We start from the raw sequence: 23,588 nt of genomic DNA on the forward strand, positions 1-23,588 counted from the left end.
CAGACCTGAAGACCGATGCAGACCACCTTATCCAAACCACAAACTCAAGAGCAAAAATAAACAGTTGTCGTTTGAAGGTATGGAGTTTTGGAAAGTTTCATTACACAGTAGTCTTGTGATAATCCAACCCCTCTAACTGTGGCAAATTCAAATTCTCTGAGAGAAGGTCTGATTGGATCATTTGCTCACCACCCAGAACATAGCTGCTTTCATACCGTCACCCACGAGCCGAGGGTCTCCCTCCTGTCCAGTCTGCAGGTGGCTGCCTTGGGCTGGGACACCCATTTCTGATCCAAGCAGTTGTCCCATAATTACATGGTCAAGTGACACAAAGCCTGGTGGCCTGCCTGGAAGCAATCATTTCTGGCCCCTGTGCCCAGAAGGGGTGTGAGTGCGGTAAGCAGGAGATTCTTGGATCCTCTTTGGTTCTAAAGAGTAACAGCTAAACTAGGAGAAATTGCACATAAAATTTTCTCTGCATGTGGCAGTCAGGATGCAACTTAAGCTGTAAAATCCAGGATATAAGAAATGTGATTTTTCTTACAACTCATTTTTGTAACTATTTTGAGCCTCGTTATGCTTAAGATGGAAAGGATGAGGCTCAAGCTCACATAGAAAATTTGGTACAACCGGGTTAGAACCCAGTTGTCCTGGCTTCCTATACAGTGTCCTGGCCCCCTTCCCTGCGCAGTCAGTCTCACGCTTGGAAGGATGCTGCAGGTGCCATCTCTGAGCCAGTGGAGCCCCTTCTCCAGCCTCCCTGATCGTCTGGGCTGTGCTTCCCCACTCCACTGGCTGAGTGCCCACTGCTTGGAAGAATTCTAAGCAACGCTTTCCTCCTACTGAGTCGTAATCTGCCTCCCTATGTCCTGTATCACCTGCCCTAACTCTGTCTTCTGGCACTACACTTAAATGTACACTCTTTTTTCTTTAATTTATAAAGATTTACTATAAATTTTACTTCTATAAATTCTATTTAGTTATTTTTCATATCTGCCTTTTTAAATAGTGTCTTTTTTCTTATGTTTTTGAATTCTTTTGTATGACTTTAATTCTTTTCAAAATACTTTTTTTTTTTTAATCTTATCTGAAGTTCTTAGGGGAAGTGGGGTCTAATCCTGCTGTTGCTGGTGTCCGCTGACTCTCACTTATAGTGGGTGGTTTCCTTGGGTGGTTTGTAATTTGGGGCTAAGAGTTCACCTTCAGTGGACCTTTATCTGTGGACAGCTTGTGTAGCCCTGTTGAGGGCAAGTACCTCCAAAACAGGTTACGTTTGCTTTGCTGATCACCTCAGCTCCTTACCTGGGATCACTATGTTAATTCTTAGTTTGGGGTTCCTAGTTCAAGTGGATAGAATACATTTTTTTAAAGCCCGCATGAGACTAGATCCTATTTATTGGCGTCATAATATTAACTTGGTTATAGTTTGTTTCCACCCACTAGGATGTCAGCTCCAGCCTTTGTCTCTCTGATTTTGGGCTTTACTCCTCTATCTGCCTACAGCAGAATTTTAAACACAGTAGGCACTCAGAAAGTATTTGTTGAAAGAGAGAATTAAAGGATGCCCGCTTCACAGTGTGTTGTGAAGAGTAAATGGGGTGTCAGTTAGAACTGTGTTTTTGCCCGATTAAAAATTGGGTTTCTTGTCTCATAAAACAGGCAGATGACGTTGGGGGTTCTGTGACTCAGTGATTTCAATGACTCTGCAATTTTCTTGGCCTTTGTCTTAGGGTTGCAAGATGGTTACTGTAGCTCCAGGCGTCACATCCACATTCAAGGCAGAAGGAAGTAGAAGAAAGTAGGAGTAAAGGGGGAGCATCCCTGACATTTTTCCTTATCGTCTAGGTAACATTTTCCTAGAAGTCTAACAGCAAGTTTCTGCTTTGGTCTCATCTGCTAGAAATGGGGCGCATGGGCCTCCAGAAGAAAGGGGACTTGGAACGTGAGCATTTCCCTTATCTATAGACTCTATAGATAGGTGAGGGAGGGAGGGAGAGGACTGGGGACACAGATGTGCCATCTGCCCCAAATGAGGTTTTATATATCTGTGTGTATATATATATATATATATATATATATATATATATATATATAAAACAAAGCATTTAGAGCAAAACAAGCCCTCAGAAAGGGGACACCTATTTTCATAATAATTATTAATTTTATCATTTAAAGCTTTATAGTCTCTGTGATCCTGTTGGCATCAGATTTGGATTCTGGAGCCCACAGGCACTGAGGCACCCATACCCCAGTGATCTCCCTCCCCCCGCCCCTTGTTCTATTCAGAGTACTGAAGCCCTTTAAAAAAAAAACACACACTACATTTTCCAATGTCAGCTACTTCCTGCTCTCATTAACTCCATCCTCAGTGACTTAGCCAGACTCTGCTCCTGGCCTGAAGCAGAGAGCAGACTGTCCAAATCAAAGGTCCCTCAGGCCCGTCACCAGGTCAGCATCAAGGTCTCTCCCAAGGACGCTGAGATGAAAACAGCAGAAGAGCCAACCTCAAGTCTTGGGCAGACCCTGGAGTGGCTGAGAAAGGAGCTGGTAAGTCTTTACATTTCTTTTTACCTGGTGCTTTCACACCATATATTCCAAGGCTCCCTGGTTCCCCACTCCCAGGTGCCCCCTAGGCTGGGGCAGAGCTTCAGGCTGGGGTATAGGCCCTGCAGGCACCCCTCTGGGACCAGCCACACAGTGCACAATCACCACCTCAGGTGCTGGGATAAGTAGGTCATGGCCTACATAGGAGGCCCTGGGTGCGGTACTTGCCTGACTGGTTTTAGAATTACACTGAGTCCTGGTACGTGCCCAGCTCTGCAGCTGTGTGACCTCTAGCAAGTGGCTTTACCTCTTTGAACTTCAGTCTCCTTATTGTAAAATGGGGATAACGATAGTACCAGCACCACAAGGGTTATTGTAAGAATTTGGTGAGGAGATGGTGTAATTCACTTAGTGCCGGCGTGGCACATCTATGTTAGCTGTTACAATCCTGACCCAGCTGGATATGGAGTACATCAGCTGCCTTAGCCTGGGTCTTCTAGAAAGCAGAGGCTTGCAAGGATTGGGGTATTAACCGTTTATTTGGAGGTACAAGCCCAGAGTGGTGAGAGTGAGGGAAATAGGGAGTGGAGGCAAAGGCCAATGCTATTTGAGGAGATGCCTTGCGTTACCAAGCTGGTTGCCACTTAGAAAGGAGCCCTAAGGAGGCCCAGAGGCCCTCTCAGCAGCCGGTTTACCTGGCTGCGGGATTCTCTGCAGGGGTTGAAGGAGGATCTGCACCCTGGGGGAGAGAAGAAGAAGAAGTTTATCTGCCCAGCTCACTCCTGTCTCCCATTTCCTGTCTGTAAGGCTCCACCCCATGGGGCACTAACTCACCTGAACTTATGAGCTGTGTCACTTGGCCCCTCCGTGGCTGCTCAGGAAGCCAGGCCTTATGTGTCTCCTTGTGATGTTTTCTCCAAGTCCAAAAACAGAAGGGAGCCCCAAAGTATGTGGGGACACCAGCCCAGAGAGAGAAGGAGGTGGTCTGGGGAACAACAGAAGGCACCCAAAGTTTGTATTCCAATACGCCAGCTTCTTCTTCTGGGGAGGGACAGAGAGGATTGTCCAAAAATGACCTGTCTGGGTTGCCAGGCAACAGACTAGCTGGGAACCAACCCTGTCCTCACCTCGGTGGGAGGGGCTGACCCAGTAGGGCTTCTCATGGGCCCAGGGGACTCCAGCAGCAGGAACTGCAGCCACTTACGGTCCTCAGGGATCTAGAGGCTGGGTGGCAGTCCCACCCCGTGCTCCCCCTAAACACTAGGCACTACGCTGAGCCTGCTTAGTACCTGAACCCAAAGTGCCAGTTTCCACTTGATAAAGTACCTCTCTTCTCTCCTACCCATGAGGAGGGAGAACAGGTAGGGGTTGGGGGAAGCCTACCCAGGGCACAGCCTCCCGGGGCCAAATGTCCTCTGCCTCCACATATGACAAGAGATGAGCCTTGAGTCTCCACTTGCTGGTCCCTGACTTGCAAATTTCTCAGTCAAGTGTGTTTTTAACCTCCATCACAGGGAATTTACATGACGTCACAAGGGCTCCCCTCTGGAGCCCAGCCAAGAAGCCCCGCTTGACCATCAGTGAAGTATGTCAGTCACTTTACACAGCAGAAGGAACAAGTCAGTAACACGAGCAACTACCACTGATGAGCACTGATGAAAGTCTGGTGCTCTCCCTCCTTTCCTGGGATTATATAAGCCCCCAAAGTCCTGGTGGAATCTAAAACAGGGAGAGAGCCTTGAAAGGCAAGTAATTTGCCTTCTAGTTTGCAAATGAAGAAACTGAGGCTTCGGTGGACATGGCTTCTATGAGGCTGTGGGCTTGTCTCCAATGAGACAATGATAGGAGCAGGCTTTCTGGGGGAACATCCAGCACTCTGGCCGCCCCCTCACAGATTCCTTCTTTCTCCTAGGCTGAGATGCAGGTCCAAGACCAGAGACTTCTGCTCACACTGAAGCATCTTCACAGTGTCCTGCAGGAGCTGCGTGCGGAGAGTGCCCACTGGGAGGATGCCAGATCCAGTGGCGGGGCCTCCCCCATCAGACCTCGAGCAGGCTCTGAAGGCAGGGGCCGCCAGCCCTTTTCCTCCAGGGGCCTGGCCCAGCTCCTCCAAGGGGCAGACAGCAGGCGAAGCTCCCTCCCTTAACAGGCCAGAGATGACCCTGACTTTACACCCTCCCCCCACTAGTCTAAACTTTGATTGTGATGAGAGAGAGCACTGGAATGGGAGTCAGGAAGGCCGGTCTCTGGGTTCACCCCTGCCCTCATTCACTGTGTGTCCCTGGACCTGTCACTCAGCTTCTCTGTGTCACTCTTTCCTCTCCTGTCACTTCTCAGGGTTTTTGCACAAATAAAGTATCAGATGTGAACACGTTTGGAAAACGCAAACATGTTACATGGCTTCTGGCAAGCACCACGGTGGTAATCCTATTCTTAGGAATTTCCCACAAGGTGATTGTTAAAACAAAGAAAGAGCTCAATGTGCCCGGATGTTTATCTAGTGTTGCCATGGCAAAAATACAGAACCCCGTGCAGCGACTTGATGGTTGTTTTCTGTCTTCCCGGCAGGCCTTCTTATTCCCCTTTATCTGAAAGAAACAGGCCCTACAACCAGCCTGGCCATAGGGATGGGCATGTAACCAGCCTGGCCAATTACAATTCATGGTCATCCTAACAACATGATTGGCCCAATGAGTGGGATGTGGCTCAACAGAGCCAATCACAGCCCTTCTCTGGGATTGCCCTCTTGATTCTCGTTCTACTGCGGTCGCAAACCTGGGGCTGCCGGTGGCCATGATTCCTGTCAGGTGAGGGAGACCTGCTGGCAGTAGGAAAGAAAGAGGCTAATCTTCAAAGAGAAGCAGAGAGAGGACCACACAAGAGATGGGCAGAGAGGAAGGGTGCTGACTCTTTTTAGTCCCTGGTTTCAGACCCTAATTCTGTGAGTTGCTCCTGCCGTCTTTCCAGAACAGAAGCCAGCAGATTCTACCACCACCACCCACAAAGGCACACACCAGTTTGTTTTTGCTTAAGCTGATTTGAATAGGGTTTCCCTTATTTGCAACCAAAATAATGCAGATGGTCAAAGAAGCAAAGAAGAGAAATCATGAAAAAAAATGGCATTTCTGACAACCGAGTTTGGCAGGCAGGCAACAAGGTGTATGTTGTGGCAGAACCCTCAATTCTTTGGGGTGCAGGAGTCATATATAAGAAAGATATAAATGGAACAGGTGAAAATAAAGTCCTGGTGTTAACATGGTCCGATTATCGTCAGGCCTTTTTATTTTTGAAAATCTTCTTGCGTGTTGCTAGGATATTGCTTTTAATGGCCTTGAAAAAGTAAATCCATTGCATACAGAGGCAAAGGGTGGGAGGGTTGCATTATATGTACTATGGTTATGGTCAGACTAATCTGGGGTTTCTATATAATATTTGATAATACAAAAAAATAGTTCTCCATCAATGGCTGAATGGATAAACAGAATGTGATATATACATGAAATGGAATATCATTCAGCCTTGAAAAGGAAGTTAATCCTGGCACATGCCACAAGATGGATGGACTTTGAAGACATTGTGCTAAGTGGAGTAAGCCAGTCACAAAAGGACAAATATGATTCCACTCATACGAGATACTTAGAGGAGTCAAATTCATGGAAACAGAAAGTAGTTCTGGTTGTCAGGAGTTTGGGGGCAGGGAGTAGGGGGTTGGGGGGGTCATTTAAGGGGTGCAGAGTTTCAGTGTTGCAAGATGGCAAAAGTTCTGTGGATGGATGGTGGTGATGGTAGTATAACAACGTGAATGTACTTAATGCACTATACACTTTAAAATGGTTAAAATGGTAATATTTATCATATGTTATATTTTACCACAATTAAAAATAAATACTTAAAAATTTTAAATTACCTGCTCTGTGATGCTGGGGCTGGAGCCCCACAAACCCTATTTCTGCATTACTAGCTGCTCCAGGTTAGACCTTGCCAATAAGCAGGGCGGGGCTAGAGGGACACCACAGGGCTGGAGGAGAGAGAAAAGACTTGCTTCTTCATCTTTGTTCTTTGTAGCTTCCTGTGGCCTTCCTACTCTCATGAACATCACCCAGCAATGCTCCTTCACCTCAAAGCAGCAATTCCTCCCTGTGGCACCAGCCAGAACCCCCTTCTCAAGGCTGTAGGTGCCAGCCCTGGGGGGCCCTTCCCCCAACCTCAGAGACACCAGCTCCAGATGGCCAGCATCCCCTCCCCCGAAGTCTCAGTTCCTGTCCTCCCTGGCTCCTCTCTGCTCTCTGAGACCTGAGCCCAGCTGAGCAGAGCTCCCTTCTCAGATACCTGAAGTGGAGCTCTGCAAGGCTGAAAGCTTTAATAATTTCAGTCTCCTCTCTTTGCTCCCTCAGCCCTGGGAGTGGTAGATGCTTCCTGCAAGTGCTACCTTCATTCTAAGAGTTCTTTTTATAACCTTTCGGTCATCCAGTTAACAGCTTTATACCTAGTTAGCAATTCTTTATATTAAATTCTCTCTGTTAAAATAATGCAGTTTTTGGCTATAATTACCAATGCTGCTGTGATCACTTTTGTTCATGTGCCCCGGTGCACAAGCCCAGTGCCCCTAGGATATACAGGTTTTCTCTCACTAACTGAAAGTAGATCATTCCTATGGAACCTTTCACAAGCCAAAATTTCATATAGTGAAGAAGCAATTACCTTAAGACACATCTTGCTAAAAGAGGCCCAAAATAAATTGAGATAAAGCACAGATGCTCATAGACACAGGTCAAAGCCAGGTCAAAGCTATGGTGGCTTGGTGCAGAAATGCTGAGTGCTGTTCCTGGGGAAGTAGCTTGGCGGTGCCACTCCCCCCCAGGGTGCTTGCTGCCTCTGTAACGGCTCACCCCAGATCAAACACTGAACACCATTTTCACTTTTCACCTGTTTTTGTAAAAGTGAAAATCATCTTTGGCTTTCTTTCAGTTCATGAAAACAGGTACTAATGTAGCTCTTTCATGAAAGCAAAGTGGCATAAAGTGAGCTTTCGAAAAACAACGGATACCTGTAGAGCAAAGAGTTGAACTGGAAGTATGTGTGTGAATACTCAAGTTTACAAGAAGCGTGTTTTCCAAAGTGAGGTATTCACTTAAACTCCCACAAGCCATGTCCAAGAGTCCCTGTTGCTCAACATTCTCGCCAACACTTGGTATTATCAGTCTTCTTAATTTTTGCCCATATAATGAGTGCAAAATGGTATTACACTGTGATCTTAACTTGCATATTCCTACAAATGTGGTGGTTAACCTGAGTTTTAATTCCACCTCCACCATTTACTTACTTTTTGATCTTAGATGAACGACTCAACCTTTCTGAGCCTCATCTGTAAAAGAAGGGATAATAATATCTACCTCATAGGATTATTATTTATATTGTATAGGAGAATGCATATAACTCACTTTACCATGCTCACTGAGCATTGTGAAGGCTAATAAATGACAGCTTGTTATTATTGCTGTGTAATCACAAATATAATGATTTCTGAAACTATGACTATTACAAGTAGACAAGCTTGCTAGCAACCATCATTAGGAGAGATATCTGCCTGGCCATGTAAAGTAACAATGACATTGGTTTTCCATGCCCAATGCCAACAACCAGCACCCTCTGCCTCGCCCAGCTTCCCACAGTTGGGCCCCCAGACCAAAAACATCTGCCAATCCCCCCTCTACCAATCTGCAAAGATAAACCTGACCCTCTGCTCGGGTATGTGTTGTTCTCCAGATCCCACCTCTGGAACCAATGTTCAGTTCCTGATCCCAGGTCAGAACAAGCTCAGACTGAGCCCAGATGCTGGGGGACAAGGGGGTTGGAGTGGCAATGACATCTTCAGTGTGGGTTCCTAGAGGGCTGGGTTATAGATCATGCTCATCCACGAGAGCAAGTGAGCACTAGAGGGAGCCTGTGGATCATGGTCACAAAGGAAAATCTGGGGTTTTCTCTGCTGAGGCAGCAAAAACAGTACTGTACACCCAAGGGTGAGGAGAGAAGGGGACACAGGTGGGGAAAGGACTGATGGGGGTCAGAAGCTAAAAAATTAGGAGCAGAAGAAGAACAGTTCAAGATGTGATACCTATTGTCAGGGCCGGCAGTTCAGGACTCACCCTGTGACTAACCAGAAAGGATCAGAGGCTCACTTTTACCTGGGGCCAGCGTCCAGCCCTGGGCCAGGCTTGATGTCCTACAGTGCCCAAGTGTTCTGGCTGGTGCGTAACAAAATGCTCCCAAACTTAAAACAAAAACAGTCACTTTATTATTGCAACAACCATTCATCATTGCAGTAAAATCACACTTCCCACAGTTCTGGGGATTGGCTGGGTTCAGCTGGGTGGTTCTTGCTTTTGGTCTCTCAAGTGGCTGCAGTCAGATGGTGTCCAGCTTGATTCATCTCAAAGGCTTATTCACATGTCTGGCAGTGGACGCTGGCTGTTACCTGGGACCTTAGCTGATGCTGTCACCTGAAACACCTACCCATGACTCCTCCCTGTGGCCTGGGCTACCTCATAGCATAGTGGCTGGTGCCAAGAACAAGCATCTGAAGAGAGCCAAGAGGAAGCTGTATAGCCTTTATGACTCAGTCTTGGAGGTCACACAGTGTCACATCCATTGCGTCTTATGCAGCAGAAGCCAGGCACCAAGGCCAGCTCACATTCAAGCGGAAGAGAATTAGACCACCTCTTGATGGGAGGAGCATCAAAGAACTTGCAGACATGTTTTAAAGCCACCACACCATGTAAGACTGGATGGGTTTCCAGTGTGGCACATCAGCTGCAAGGAATAGGCATCGACACTTTGTAACCTCAGGCAGAGTGATAAGACAGAATCTCATCAAAATCCACGAGCAGGAACTCCAGGAGGTGAAGGGTAGGTCTGGATCTACAAGAGTTCACTCCATCACTCCAGCATTACTGTTTTCAGTGTGCTACTGGGAGGTGGGCTCAGCTCTGCTGCTGTGACAAACGAACTCAAGGCCTCAACACGACCAAGGCCCATTCCTGGCTCACACTACATGTCCTATGGCTCTATTATGGGGGGGGGGCTCCTGCTCGGGGACCCAGCCACCATCTGTGCTGTCACCAGATGCTACAGTAGGGAAGATACATAAGGAGAGTCACACACTGTCTCTTCCACACTTTAGCCAGGCAGTGAAATGTGTCCCTTCTGCCCACAGCCCATTGGCTAGAGTTAGTCACGTGGTCTGTCCCAGCATGGGGGCTGGGAAATGTGAGGAGTGGATGGAGAGCCTGGTGAGCACCCCCATGTCAGACACATCCTCCATTCTCTCTCAACAGACCGGCTTCCTCAACGTGTCAGAGTGGGTCCTCGTCAGTCTCCACCACTGTGCGCACTAAGAGTGCGGACCCCCAGGCCCACCCAGGCCTGCTGAACCAGAGCCTCTGAATTGGGGTCGGGGGATTGAGTTTCCACAGCCCCCACTCCCCCAAGGGAAGTCTGAGAACCGGGGCCGGGGGCTGTTCTGCCATCTGTCCTAGCTCCTAGCTTCAGTTTCCTTTAACTATGTCTGGGCTTTACTTTGTCTTCTTTCTGCATATTTTCATTGTCCACTCCCACTGCTAAAGATAGCACTCTCCTGCTATTTCTCTCTGTCAAAGTCTAGAGAGAGGTCTAAAAACAACAAATGCTGGAGAGGGTGTGGAGAAAAGGGAACCCTCTTGCACTGTTGGTGGGAATGTAAATTGATACAGCCACTATGGAGAACAGTATGGAGGTTCCTTACAAAACTAAAAATAGAATTACCATATGATCCAGCAATCCCACTACTGGGCATATACCCAGAGAAAACCATAATTCAAAAAAACACATGAACCCCAAAGTTCACTGCAGCACTATTTACAAGAGCCAGGTCATGGAAGCAACCTAAATGCCCATTGACAGATGAGTGGATAAGGAAGATGTGGTACATAAATACAATGGAATGTTACTCAGCCATAAAAAGGAATGAAAATGGGTCATTTGTAGAGATGTGGATGAATCTATAGACTCATACAGAGTGAAGTAAGTTAGAAAGAGAAAAACAAATATCATACATATGTGGAACCTAGATATTTGTTCCATATATATATATATTATATATATATATATATATGGAACACATATATGTGGAACCTAGAAAAATGGTACAGATGAACTGGTTTGCAGGGCAGAAATAGAGACACAGATGTAGAGAACAAATGTATGGACACCAAGGGGGGTACGCGGCGGGGTGGTGGTTGTGGTGGTGTGATGAATTGGGCAATTGGGATTGACATGTAAACACTGATGTGTATAAAATTGATGACTAATAAGAACCTGCTGTATAAAAAAATAAATAAAACAAAATTCAAAAAAAAAAGTTTAGAGAGAGGGAATCTGATGGATCAGCTCAGCCTTTGACATCTGAACACATCATAGGTGGTTGGTATAAGGTAGGTTTGTTTTCTCCTCCCCCTCCTCTTCCTCTACCTCTTCTCCTTCATCATCATCGTCAATACACAGGTAATACAATGCAATGATTAAGAGTGAGGGCCTTGACACCAGGCTGTCTGGGTTTGAATCCCAGGTCTGCTACTTATTAGCTCTGTGACGTTAAGCAAATAACATAACTTTTCTTGCCTCTCTTTGCTCCTCCATAAAGCAGGGATACAACAGAAATTACCTCATACAGCTATTGAGCAAATGCAGTGAGTCAACATGGTCCTGGCACATCAATCTTAGCTATTATAATTAATAATAACAGCTACCATTTTAAAGCTCAGGATAGTGTAGTGGCTGTAAGTACAGCCTGTAGCCTCACTGCCAGTCTTTGAATCCCAGCTCTACCATTTACTCATTGTGTGGGCTTGGGCAAGTCATTAAACTCTCTGTGCCTCAGTTTCACCATCTATAGAATGGGAATAATAATATACCTACCTCCTGAGGATGATGTGAAGAACAATGAGTTAATACATGCAAAACGTGATTGGCACCAAGACGGTGGAGTAGAAGGACGTGTTCTCGCTCCCTCTTGCAAGAGCACCAGGATCACAACTAGCTGCTGGACAATCATCAACAGGAAGACACTGGCACTCACCAAAAAAGATACCCCACGTCCAAGGACAAAGGAGAAACCACAGTGAGACAGTAGGAGGGGCACAACCACAGTAAAATCAAGTCCCATAACTGCTGGGTGGGTGACTCACAGACTGGAGAACACTTATACCACAGAAGTCCACCCACTGGAGTGAAGGTTCTGAGCCCCACATCAGGCTTCCCAACCTGGGGGTCCGGCAAGAGGAGGATGAATTCCTAGAGAATCAGACTTTGAAACCTAGTGGGAATTGATTGCAGGACTTCGACAGGACTGGGGGAAACAGAGACTCCACACTTGGAGGGCACACACAAAGTGGTGTGCACATTGGGACCCAGGGGAGAATGAACCACACCTACCTGCTAGTGTTGGAGGGTCTCCTGCAGAGGAGGGGGGTGGCTGTGGCCCACCGTGGGGACAAGGACACTGGCAGCCGAACTTCTGGGAAGTACTCCTTGGCGTGAGCCCTCCAGGAGTCGCCATTAGCTCCACCAAAGAGCCCAGGTAGGCTCCAGTGTCGGGTTGCCTCAGGCCAAACAACCAAACAAACAACCTGGGTGGGGAACCCAGCCCCACCCATCAGCAGTCAAGCGGATTAAAGTTTTACTGAGCTCCGCCCACCAGAGCAACAGTCAGCTCTACCCACCACCAGTCCCTCCCATCAGGAAACTTGCATAAGCCTCTTAGCTAGCCTCATCCACCAGAGGGCAGACAGCAGAAGCAAGAAGAACTACAATCCTGCAGCCTGTGGAAAAAAAAACCACATTCACAGAAAGATAGACAAGATGAAAAGGCAGAGGGAGGGACAGATGAAGGAACAAGATACCAGATGAAGGAACAAGATAACCCCCCAGAAAAACAACTAAATGAAATGGAGATAGGCAACCTTCCAGAAAAAGAATTCAGAATAATGATAGTGAAGATGATCCAGGACCTCGGAAAAAGAATGGAGGCAAAGATCGGGAAGATGCAAGAAATGTTTAACAAAGATCTAGAAGAATTAAAGAACAAACAAACAGAGATGAACAATACAATAACCAAATGAAAACTACACTGGAAGGAATCAATAGCAGAATAACTGAGGCAGAAGAACGGATAAGTGACCTGGAAGACAGAATGGTGGAATTCACTGCTGCAGAACAAAATAAAGAAAAAGGAATGTAAAGAAATGAAGACAGCCTAAGAGACCTCTGGGACAACATTAAATGCAACAACATTCGCATTATAGGGGTCCCAGAAGGAGAAGAGAGAGAGAAAGGACCAGAGAAAATGTTTGAAGAGATTATAGTTGAAAACTTCCCTAACATGGGAAAGGAAATAGCCACCCAAGTCCAGGAAGTGCAGAGAGTCCCATACAGGATAAACCCAAGGAGAAACACACTGAGACACATAGTAATCAAACTAGCAAAATTGAAGACAAAGAAAACTTATTAAAAGCAGCAAGGGAAAAACGACAAATAACATACAAGCGAACTCCCATAAGGTTAACAGCTGATTTCTCCGCAGAAACTGTACAAGCCAGAAGGGAGTGGCATGATATACTTAAAGTGATGAAAGGGAAGAACCTACAACCAGAATTACTCTACCTGGCAAGGATCTCATTCAGATTTGATGGAGAAATCAAAAGCTTTACAGACAAGCAAAAGCTAAGAGAATTCAGCACCACCAAACCAGCTCTACAACAAATGCTAAAGGAACTTCTCTAAGTGGGAAACACAAGAGAAGAAAGGGACCTACAAAAACAAACCCAAAACAATTAAGAAAATGGTCATAGGAACACACATATCAATAATTACCCTAAAAGCGAATGGATTAAATGCTCCAAACAAAAGACACAGGCTTGCTGAATGGATACAAAAACAAGACCCATATATATGCTGTCTACAAGAGACCCACTTCAGACCTAGGGACACATAGAGACTGAAAGTGAGGGGATGGAAGAAGATATTCCATGCAAATAGAAGTTAAAAGAAAGCTGGAGTAGCAATACTCCTACCAAATAAAATAGACTTTAAAATAAAGAATGTTACAAGAGACAAGGAAGGACACTACATAATGAAGAGGGGATCAATCCAAGAAGAAGATATAACAATTATAAATATATATGCACCCAACATAAGAGCACCTCAAAACATAAGGCAACTGCTAACAACTATAAAAGAGGAAATTGACAGTAACACAATAATAGTGGGGGACTTTAACACCTCACTTACACCAATGGACATATCATCCAAAATGAAAATAAATAAGGAAACAAAAGCTTTAAATGACACAATAGACCAGATAGATTTAATTGATATTTATAGGACATTCCATCCAAAAACAGCAGATTACACTTTCTTCTCAAGTGCACACAGAACATTCTTCACGGTAGATTACATCTTGTGTCACAAATCAAGCTTCAGTAAATTTAAAGAATTGAAATCGTATCAAGCATCTTTTCTGACCACAACACTATGAGATTAGAAATGAATTACAGGGAAAAAAATGTAAAAAATACAAACACATGGAGGCTAAACACTACATTACTAAATAACCAAGAGATCACTGAAGAAATCAAAGAGGAAATCAAAAAATATCTAGAGACAAATCACAATGAAAATACGACAATCCAAAACCTATGGGATGCAGCAAAAGCAGTTCTAAGAGGGAAGTTTATAGCTATACAAGCCTACCTCAAGAAACAAGAAAAATCTCAAATAAACAATCTAACCTTACACCTAAAGGAACTAGAGAAAGAAGAATAAACAAAACCCAAAGTTAGCAGAAGGAAAGAAATCATAAAGATCAGAGCAGAAATAAATGAAATAGAAAATAAGGAAACAATAGCAAAGATCAATAAAACTAAAAGCTGGTTCTTTGAGAAGATAAACAAAATTGATAAACCATTACCCAGACTCATCAAGAAAAAGAGGGAGAGTACTTAAATCAATAAAATTAGAAATGAAAAAGGAGAAGTTACAACAGACACTGCAGAAATACAAAGCATCCTAAGAGATTACTACAAGCAACTGTATGCCAATAAAATGGACAACCTGGAAGAAATGGACAAATTCTTAGAAAGGTATAACCTCCTAAGACTGAACCAGGAAGAAATAGATAATATGAACAGACGAATCACAAGTAATGAAATTGAAACTGTGATTAAAAATCTTCCAACAAACAAAAGTCCAGGACCAGATGGCTTCACAGGTGAATTCTATCAAACATTTAGAGAAGAGCTAACACCCATCATTCTCAAACTCTTCCAAAAATTTGTGGAGGAAGGAACACTCCCAAACTCATTCTATGAGGCCACCATCACCTGATAGCAAAACCAGACTAAGATACTACAAAAAAAGAAAATTACAGACCAATATTACTGATGAATATAGATGCAAAAATCCTCAACAAAATACTAGCACACAGAATCCAACAACACATGAAAAGGATCATACGCCATGATCAAGTGGGATTTATCCCAGGGATGCAAGGATTCTTCAATACATGCAAATCAATCAATGTGATACACCATATTAACAAATTGAAAGAGAAAAACCATATGATCATCTCAATAGATGCAGAAAAATCTTTTGACAAAATTCAACACCCATTTATGATAAAAACTCTCCAGAAAGTGGGCATAGAGGGAACCTACCTCAATATAATGAAGGTCATATACGACAAACCCACAGCAAACATCATCCTCAATGGTGAAAAACTGAAAGCATTTCCTCTAAAATCAGGAACAAGACAAGTATGTCCACTCTCGCCACTATTATTCAATATAGTTTTGGAAGTCCTAGCCACAGCAATCACAGAAGAAAAAGAAATAAAAAGAATACAAATTGGAAAAGAAGAACTAAAACAGTCACTGTTTGCAGATCCCATGATACTATATGTAGAGAATCCTAAAGATGCCACCAGAAAACTACTAGAACTAATCAATGAATTTGGTAAAGTTGCAGTATACAAAATTAATGCACAGAAATCTCTTGCATTCCTATACACTAATGATGAAAAATCTGAAAGAGAAATTAAGGAAACACTCCCATTTACCATTGCAACAAAAAAAAAAAAATTCCTAGGAATAAACCTACCTAGGGAGACAAAAGACCTGTATGCAGAAAACTATAAGACACTGATGAAAGGAATTAAAGATAATACCAGCAGACGGAGAGATATACCATGTTGTTCGATTGGAAGAATCGGTACTGTGAAAATGACCATACTACCCAAAGCAATCTACAGATTCAATGCACTCCCTACCAAATTACCAATGGCATTTTTTACAGAACTATAACAAAAAATCTTAAAATTTGTATGGAGACACAAAAGACCCCGAGTATCCAAAGCAGTCTTGAGGGAAAAAAACGGAGCTGGAGGAATCAGACTCCCTAACTTCAGACAATGCTACAAAGCTACAGTAATCGAGACAATATGGTACTGGCACCAAAAGAGAAACATAGATCAATGGAACAAGATAGCAAGCCCAGAGATAAACCCATGCATCTATGGTCAACTAATCTATGACAAAGGAGGCAAGGATATACAATGGAGAAAAGACAGTCTCTTCAATAAGTGGTGCTGGGAAAACTGAACAGCTACATGTAAAAGAATGAAATTAGAACACTCCCTAACACCATAGACAAAAATAAACTCACAGTGGATTAAAGACCTAAACTTTAGACCAGACACTATAAAACTCTTAGAGGAAAACATAGGAAGAACACTCTTTGACATAAATCACAGCAAGATCTTTTTTGATCCACCTCCTAGAGTAATGGAAATAAAAACAAAAATAAACAAATGGGACCTAATGAAACTTCAAAGCTTTTACACAGCAAAGGAAACTATAAACAAGACGAAAAGCCAACCCTCAGAATGGGAGAAAATATTTGCAAACGAATCAACGGACAAAGGATTAATCTCCAAAATATATAAACAGCTCATGCATCTCAATATTAAAAAAACAAACAACCCAATCCAAAAATGGGCAGAAGACCTAAATAGACATTTCTCCAAAGAAATCATACAGATGGCCAAGAAGCACATGAAAAGCTGCTCAACATCACTAATTATTAGAGAAATGCAAATCAAAACTACAATGAGGTATCACCTCACACCAGTTAGAATGGGCTTCATCAGAAAATCTACAAACAATAAATGCTGGAGAGGGTGTGGAGGAAAGGGAACCCTCTTGCACTGTTGGTGGGAATGTAAATTATACAGCCACTATGGAGAACAGTATGGAGGGTCCTTAAAAAGCTAAAAAAAGGACTACCATATGACCCAGCAATGCCCTCTGGGCATATATCCAGAGAAAACCATAATTCAAAAAGACACATGCACACCAATGTTCATTGCAGCACTATTTACAATAGCCAGGTCATGAAGCAACTTAAATGCCCACTGACAGACCAATGGATAAAGAAGACGTGGTACATATATACAATGGAATATTACTCAGCCATAAAAAGGAACGAAATTGGGTCATTTGTTGAGACGTGGATGGATCTAGAGACTGTCATACAGAGTGAAGTAAGTGAGAAAGAGAAAAACAAATATCGTATATTAACACATATATGTGGAACCTAGAAAAATGGTACAGATGAACTGGTTTGTGGAGCAGAAATTGAGACACAGATGTAGAGAACATATGGACACCAAGCAGGGAAAGCCGTGGGGGGTTGTTGGTGGTGGTGTGATGAATTGGGAGATTGGGATTGACATGTACACACTGATGTGTATAAAATTGATGACTAATAAGAACCTGCTGTATGAAAAATATATATATGTATATATATTATTCAAGTCATCCAATGATGGAATGACCCAGTTGATTGTATGACTGATTTGACCAATAACAGAGTGATGTGAGTAAAATATATATATATATATTTTTATATATATATTGCTTACACCAAAAAAAAAAGCATCCACTGTACATCTGCTCTAACCATTAAAGAAAAGTGTGCCTTGTCCAGAAGTAAACAATGTCTGTTCTGAAGATAGAGATAAATACCTCCCTTCCTGGAGCATCAATGCTAATACTCCTTTGATGATAAGACTCTCTTCACAGGTGCCAAGGCCAGGCTGATTTGCTGTGTACGTGCTCATCTGTCTTCTTTGAAATTTTGAAGGAATGTATCCTGTAATGTTTGATGTTGTTTGCTCTGACAAGATACAAAACTGTGCTAAAAACCATGCTTCTTTGGAACAATGCCTCAGAGCTATCTGAGAGACTGTCTCCTTGGCTATAGTCCTCAGTTTGGCTCAAATAAAACTCTTTTCTGGTCCCATTAAAAAAAATACATGCAAAATGTTTTCAACAGTGCCTGCCATCTAATAAGGGCTGTGTGTGTGCCATGTAAACTATTCATTTTTATTATCAATTATCTACCCTAACTACTAGCACCATATGAAACATTGTAAAGATACTGTTGCTGTGAACCCACTCAACAGCTCTGCAAGGGTGATATTACATCTCCATTTTACGGATGAAGGAATTGAGCTTTAGGGGAGCTAAGTGGCCCAAAATAACACACTGAGTAAATCTCAGGTCTATCTCCTGCCTAAGCAGACCTCTTACCCACAGCATGATGGTGCTCTTCCAATCAGCAGCAGTGGAGGGAGGGGTGCCGTGGGAAAGAGGATGCAGAGATGCTGGGTTCACATGCCCCCCTACCAGCCCCTCCACTCTTTCTGGCAGAGTCTGGGGCAAGACAGTCTCTGTATGTGTGAAAGGAACTCAAAGACATCTCTAGACAACACCATCTGGAATCACCATGGTTGGTGAGTAGGCCTAGAGTCTGGGTGTCCCCAGTAGTGTGCCCCCTTCCCTGCCTCCAGCATATCTTGAACCCAGTTCATAGGTGGGATTTCTGCCCTGCCTCTGCCCCATGGTCGCAGTTCCGCTCCTGTTTCACTGGACCAAAATCAAGGTGTGGGCCAGGCTGCACTCCCTTTGGAAGCTCTAGGGGATAATCTGTTCTTGACCTTGTCTAGCTTCTGGTGGCTGCTGGTACTCTGATTTGAAGCCACACCTATGCCTTCTGCTCTGTCTGTGTAAAATCTCCCTTTGTCTTCCTCTTACTGAGGATACATGCAATTGTATTTAGGGTGCACATGATAATCCAGGATAATCTCCCCATCTCAAGATCCTTAATTTAATCACATCTGCAAAGGAGGACCCCCCCCTCCCTTTGCCACATAAAGTAACATTCACAAGCTCCAGGGATTAGGATGTAGGGGTCATTTTTCCACCTACCACAGTAGGTGATCAACAAAAAGGAATTTCCTTCTCATTCCTGCTGGAAATCATTCTCTGGCAATGTGCAGGGCTAAGAAGAATTTTGTACAGCTGGAGATTACCGTGGGCCCTGTCGGAAGAAGTAGGATGCATGTTTGTTGAATATGGGCCGTGCATGGGCACCATAACGTATCGCCTGTTTAGGAAGTACCTGTTAATATTCCCATTTGACAGAAAGGAAACTGAGACCCAAAGAGCAAGTGGTCAATGAAGGAAAAGCAAGGCAGTTGAAATCAAATGAAACTGGTGGTTCAAACTTTGGTTTCGGATAAACTTTTTTGATCTTATCAAGTTGCTATCAAAGACTAGGGTAACTACTCGATGGATCGCGCCACCTGGTGTCCATGCAGAGTAACTCTTCTGGGACCCGGCCTGCTCTGCGTTCTGGGACTGGCTTCTTCAACGTCTGCTTTCCTACTGTGGGACAGGTTATTGGGAGTGCTGTGGACATTGAGGCTTTCGGGCCCTGGAGATCTAGATTTGAAGTTCAGCTCTGCCACTGACTGAATGACCTGGGGCAAGTCACTTCTCTTCTGAACTTTTAACTCTAAAATGAAAATGACATCTCTGAGTTATGGAGAGATCTTGGGAAAGTACTTTGTAAATGGAATAACTGGAGGCAATGAAAAGAAGCATTATCTGCAATGAAACAGGTCTGGATTCATTTAGAAAAATACTTATTGTGCCCCTGCTGTATGCAAGGCACTGTTCTGGATGTGGGAATGTAAGAACAAATAAAACAGACAAAATTCATGTTTCCCTGGAGTTAACATTCTAACATTCTGGCTTCTGAGTCATTCATTCATTCATTCATTTATCTACAAATAGTTTTCTGGTATCACTGTGTGCCAGGCAATTTCCTAAGCAATGGGCATAGAGGGGATCCAATATGGCTAGAGCACAGGGGGCAAGAGCACAGGGTTGGGCAGAGACAGTGCCAGGCTTTATGGGGCCTGAAGCTTATAAAATGTAGAGTATTCTTTTTTTTTTTTTTTAAAGAAGATGTTGAGGGCTTCCCTGGTGGCACAGTGGTTGAGAGTCTGCCTGCCGATGCAGGGGACACGGGTTTGTGCCCCGGTCAGGGAGAATCCCACATGCCGCGGAGCGGCTGGGCCCATGGGCCATGGCCGCTGGGTCTGCGCGTCCGGAGCCTGTTGCTCCGCAGCTAGAGGGGCCGTGACAGTGGGAGGCCCGCGTGCCGCAAAAAAAAAAGAAGATGTTGGGGTAAGAGTTTATTAATTAATTTATTTTTGCTGTGTTGGGTCTTCGTTTCTGTGCGAGGGCTTTCTCTAGTTGTGGCAAGCGGGGGCCACTCTTCATCGCGGTGCGCGGGCCTCTCACTATCGCGGCCTCTCGTTGCGGTGCACAGGCTCCAGACGCGCAGGTTCAGTAGTTGTGGCTCACGGGCCCGGTTGCTCCGCGGCATGTGGGATCCTCCCAGACCAGGGCTCAAACCCCTGTCTCCTGCATTAGCAGGCAGATTCTCGACCACTGCGCCACCAGGGAAGCCCGAGTATTCTTTTCTTAAAGAAAAAGAATAAAGTCATAAATACAGAACTAGGTTAGAAAGGGAAATTGTTTCTAGAATGACAGAAGAAATAACAACAAATTATAAAATGTTAAAAGCTGACAATCATAAAATCTGGAAACATAGCGTAATATTTTATTAATTAGCCGCCATGATATGGCTCTATAATAATTTTTTCTCTACATTTTTTGCTGTATATTCTTTGACCATATACTCATAAGACAATGATTTTGTTGTCTTTTCATAAAAATATGAAGATGATAATTTAGTGTTTACAAGATTGATTAACTTTTTTGGTGGATAGTTTAAACAATTTTCTTTAAGTTGTAAAGCTTAATGCCATGTAAATTCTTAGGATTATTGTCAAATTTGAGAAAACCTCTAAATTGCTTTCATACATGAGCTATAAGTCTTTTTATATAGTGACTAAGCTTAAATACTTTTTGGGTTGACAGCACATTAACTAGTTTTATTGTCAGCATCCCCATGTGGTGGCATAATATGAATTCTACATTATCTTCATCCATATCAGTATTTCATGTCAAATAAGTGAGATATTTGAATCTTTCCCCAAATGTATTTATATAATTCACTCCTTTTAATTAATTAGATTATCACAACAATCTACAAGTGTATTCATTACTTTGATTTGAAATGTATCTATTCCTCTTAATGAATTACCATTGCCCTTTGGTATCTGTGGGGCAATTATTCTCCCACAGATACCAAAATCCACAGATGCTCAAGTCCCTTATGTAAAATGACATAGTATTTGCATATAACCTACTCACACCCTCCCCATACTTTAAATCATCTCTAGATTACTTATAATACCTAATACAGTGTAAATGCTATGTAAATAGTTGCCACTGTGTGGCAAATTTAAGTTTCGCTTTTTAGAAATTTCTGGAATTTTTTTCAAATATTTTTGCTGAGGTTGGTTGAAACCACGGATGCAGAGCCTGTGGATATGGAGGGCCTGCTGTACTACTTTTGTTACCATCTACAGGCCATTTCTTCTGTAAGACATTGCTAGGGCAGAAATGCTAAGTAAGGCATGACCCAACACAATGAGATCATACAACACTCAAATTCCCTCATGGACATACTCGCTGTTTACAGTTCGCCATATCCCTACAAACATAGGACTTTGATATCTTCTAGTTTGTGCAATTCCTATTAGAAAGGAAGAAAAAACGTGCAGTGCATTTATAATTGTACAGGCTGCACTGCCAAATATACTTCTGCTTTTAACCAGGCTTTGTGGGGAACCAAATCCTCTGCATATAGTTTAATACATCTGATGATCAGAAGAATTTTCTGTAGACTAGCTCTAGCACTGTATGTTCCAAATCTTGTTTTCCACCCATTTTGCACTGATGCTGGGCAATGATACAACATGTGGCCCTGCACCTTCCTGTCACAGTGCAGGGTGAGTCAGCACAGTGGACAATAGGGATATTCCTGGAAGCCATTCCTACACTGAGACGGACAGCAGTGACACAACTAAAGATGAAAGGGGCTGTGAACTGTATAAATTGATCCTTCTTGTCCTAATCTGTTCAGGCTGCTATAACAAACTACCATAGACTGGGTGGCTAAACAACAAACATTTGTTTCTCACAGTTCTGGAGGCTGGGAAGTCCAAGATCAAGTTGCCAGCAGATTTGGTGTCTGGTGAGAACCTGCTTTCTAGTTCACAGACAGCTGTCTTCTCGCTGTGTCTTCACAAGGCAGAAAGGTTGAAAGGTCTCCTTTATAAGGGCACTAATCCCATATTATTAACCCATCAGGGTGGAGCCTTCATGACCTAATTACCTCCCAAAGGCCCCATCTCCCGATACCATCACATTGGGGATTAGGATTTCAACATATGAATTTGGAGGGACACAAACATTCAATCCATAACACCTCTGAACCTAAATTAATGTACACCTAACTCAACTCTGCCTTAGCTGCATCCTTCAGGTACTCCATTGCCACAATACAGTATGATAAAGGGAGAGTTGAAAGACATCGATCTTAAAGGATTACCGTTAAATATCTTACTTCTGCAATGTTTACAAAAACACACACCCAGGTGAACACACTGCTATGTTTCTCCCAGGGCCTTGGAGGGGCCCATGCAAGCAAGGGCCCTGAAACTGAAGATTCATTGTGGTCAGGATAAATCCACCCATAGGACATGAAGCTAGAATAATAAGTAAGGGGGAGACTATGCAGGACCCTGTAGTTGTTAGGAGGGAGTTTGTTTTTATTCTAAGAGCAACAGGAGGACTTAGAGGGCTTTAAAGGGGGGAGACCCTTCTGGCTTCAGTGTGGACAATGGGCTCAAGGAAGGCAAGTGACATGAGGGAGATTGCTGAGAAAGCTGTTGGAGCTTTTCCAGGAGGGAAGTAGCTTAGACCAGGGTGGAGAGGGTAGAGGCAGTGAGAAGTGGATAAAGTCCTATTTGAAGGTGGAGTGATGGGCTTGCTTATGGAGTGATATTAAGGTAGAGGTGAGGTTGGCATCAAGGGCATCTCCCAGATGTCTGCCTGAGTGGTCACTGTGACACCATTCCCTGAGGTGGGAAAAGGGGAGCTAAACCCGAGCTGAATTCTGTCTCTAACACCCCCAACTATGTGACCCTGGACAGGTGGCTTCTCCCTCCAGGCCATTTCCTCATCTCAAAAGGAGGGAAATTACTACCTTGTGAGGTTGTTTGAAGAGTAAATAAGACAACCCATCAGCAAGGAGCCTGGGACCTTATCAATAACCTATATATTGGATGCCATTGTTATTCCAAGACTTATCAGTATTTACTATGAAGTTCAGGGAGGAAAACAGCTTTTGATCCATATCCTTTTGTATGATTTTTCTTATGTTGTAGCAGTTGGCTTTAGCTATTGAAAGCTGTGATATTCCAGGCAGGAAAATGTTTGCTGTCCCTAAAGTGCTGGTCAATGTGAATGATCTTTTTAACAACAACAATAATGATAGCTAATATTTATTGAGCATTTATTATTGCTAGGCTCTTTACATGCTTCATCTCACTCATCTCTTACAATACCCTATGGCAGAGGTACTTTTATTATCATCATTTCCATTTTACAGATGAGAAAAACTAAGGTTAA

The 23,588-nt window shown here is 43.5% G+C and overlaps 2 protein-coding genes across 2 annotated transcripts in view; one reads left to right on the forward strand and one right to left on the reverse strand.

The window, feature by feature from the left end:
- The window catches only part of TMEM74B (transmembrane protein 74B), a 28,395-nt gene extending 16,763 nt beyond the window's left edge, over positions 1-11,632 (reverse strand). Inside the window, exon 1 of the mRNA XM_029221882.1 lies at positions 11,497-11,632. Coding sequence (XP_029077715.1) covers positions 11,497-11,632 — 136 coding nt within the window. The remainder of the gene's footprint in view (positions 1-11,496) is intronic.
- Positions 80-4,725, forward strand: CUNH20orf202 (chromosome unknown C20orf202 homolog). Its single transcript, XM_029221883.1, has 3 exons — positions 80-118; positions 2,359-2,547; positions 4,457-4,725. Exons 1-3 carry the CDS (start codon positions 80-82, stop codon positions 4,688-4,690), a joined length of 462 nt encoding a protein of 153 aa, XP_029077716.1. The 3' UTR covers positions 4,691-4,725.
- Positions 11,633-23,588: the final 11,956 nt, after the last annotated feature.

The sequence above is a fragment of the Monodon monoceros genome, unplaced genomic scaffold (assembly GCF_005190385.1).
Source record: "Monodon monoceros isolate NGI ecotype Baffin Bay Population unplaced genomic scaffold, NGI_Narwhal_1 Super_Scaffold_13, whole genome shotgun sequence".
NCBI lineage: Eukaryota > Metazoa > Chordata > Mammalia > Artiodactyla > Monodontidae > Monodon > Monodon monoceros.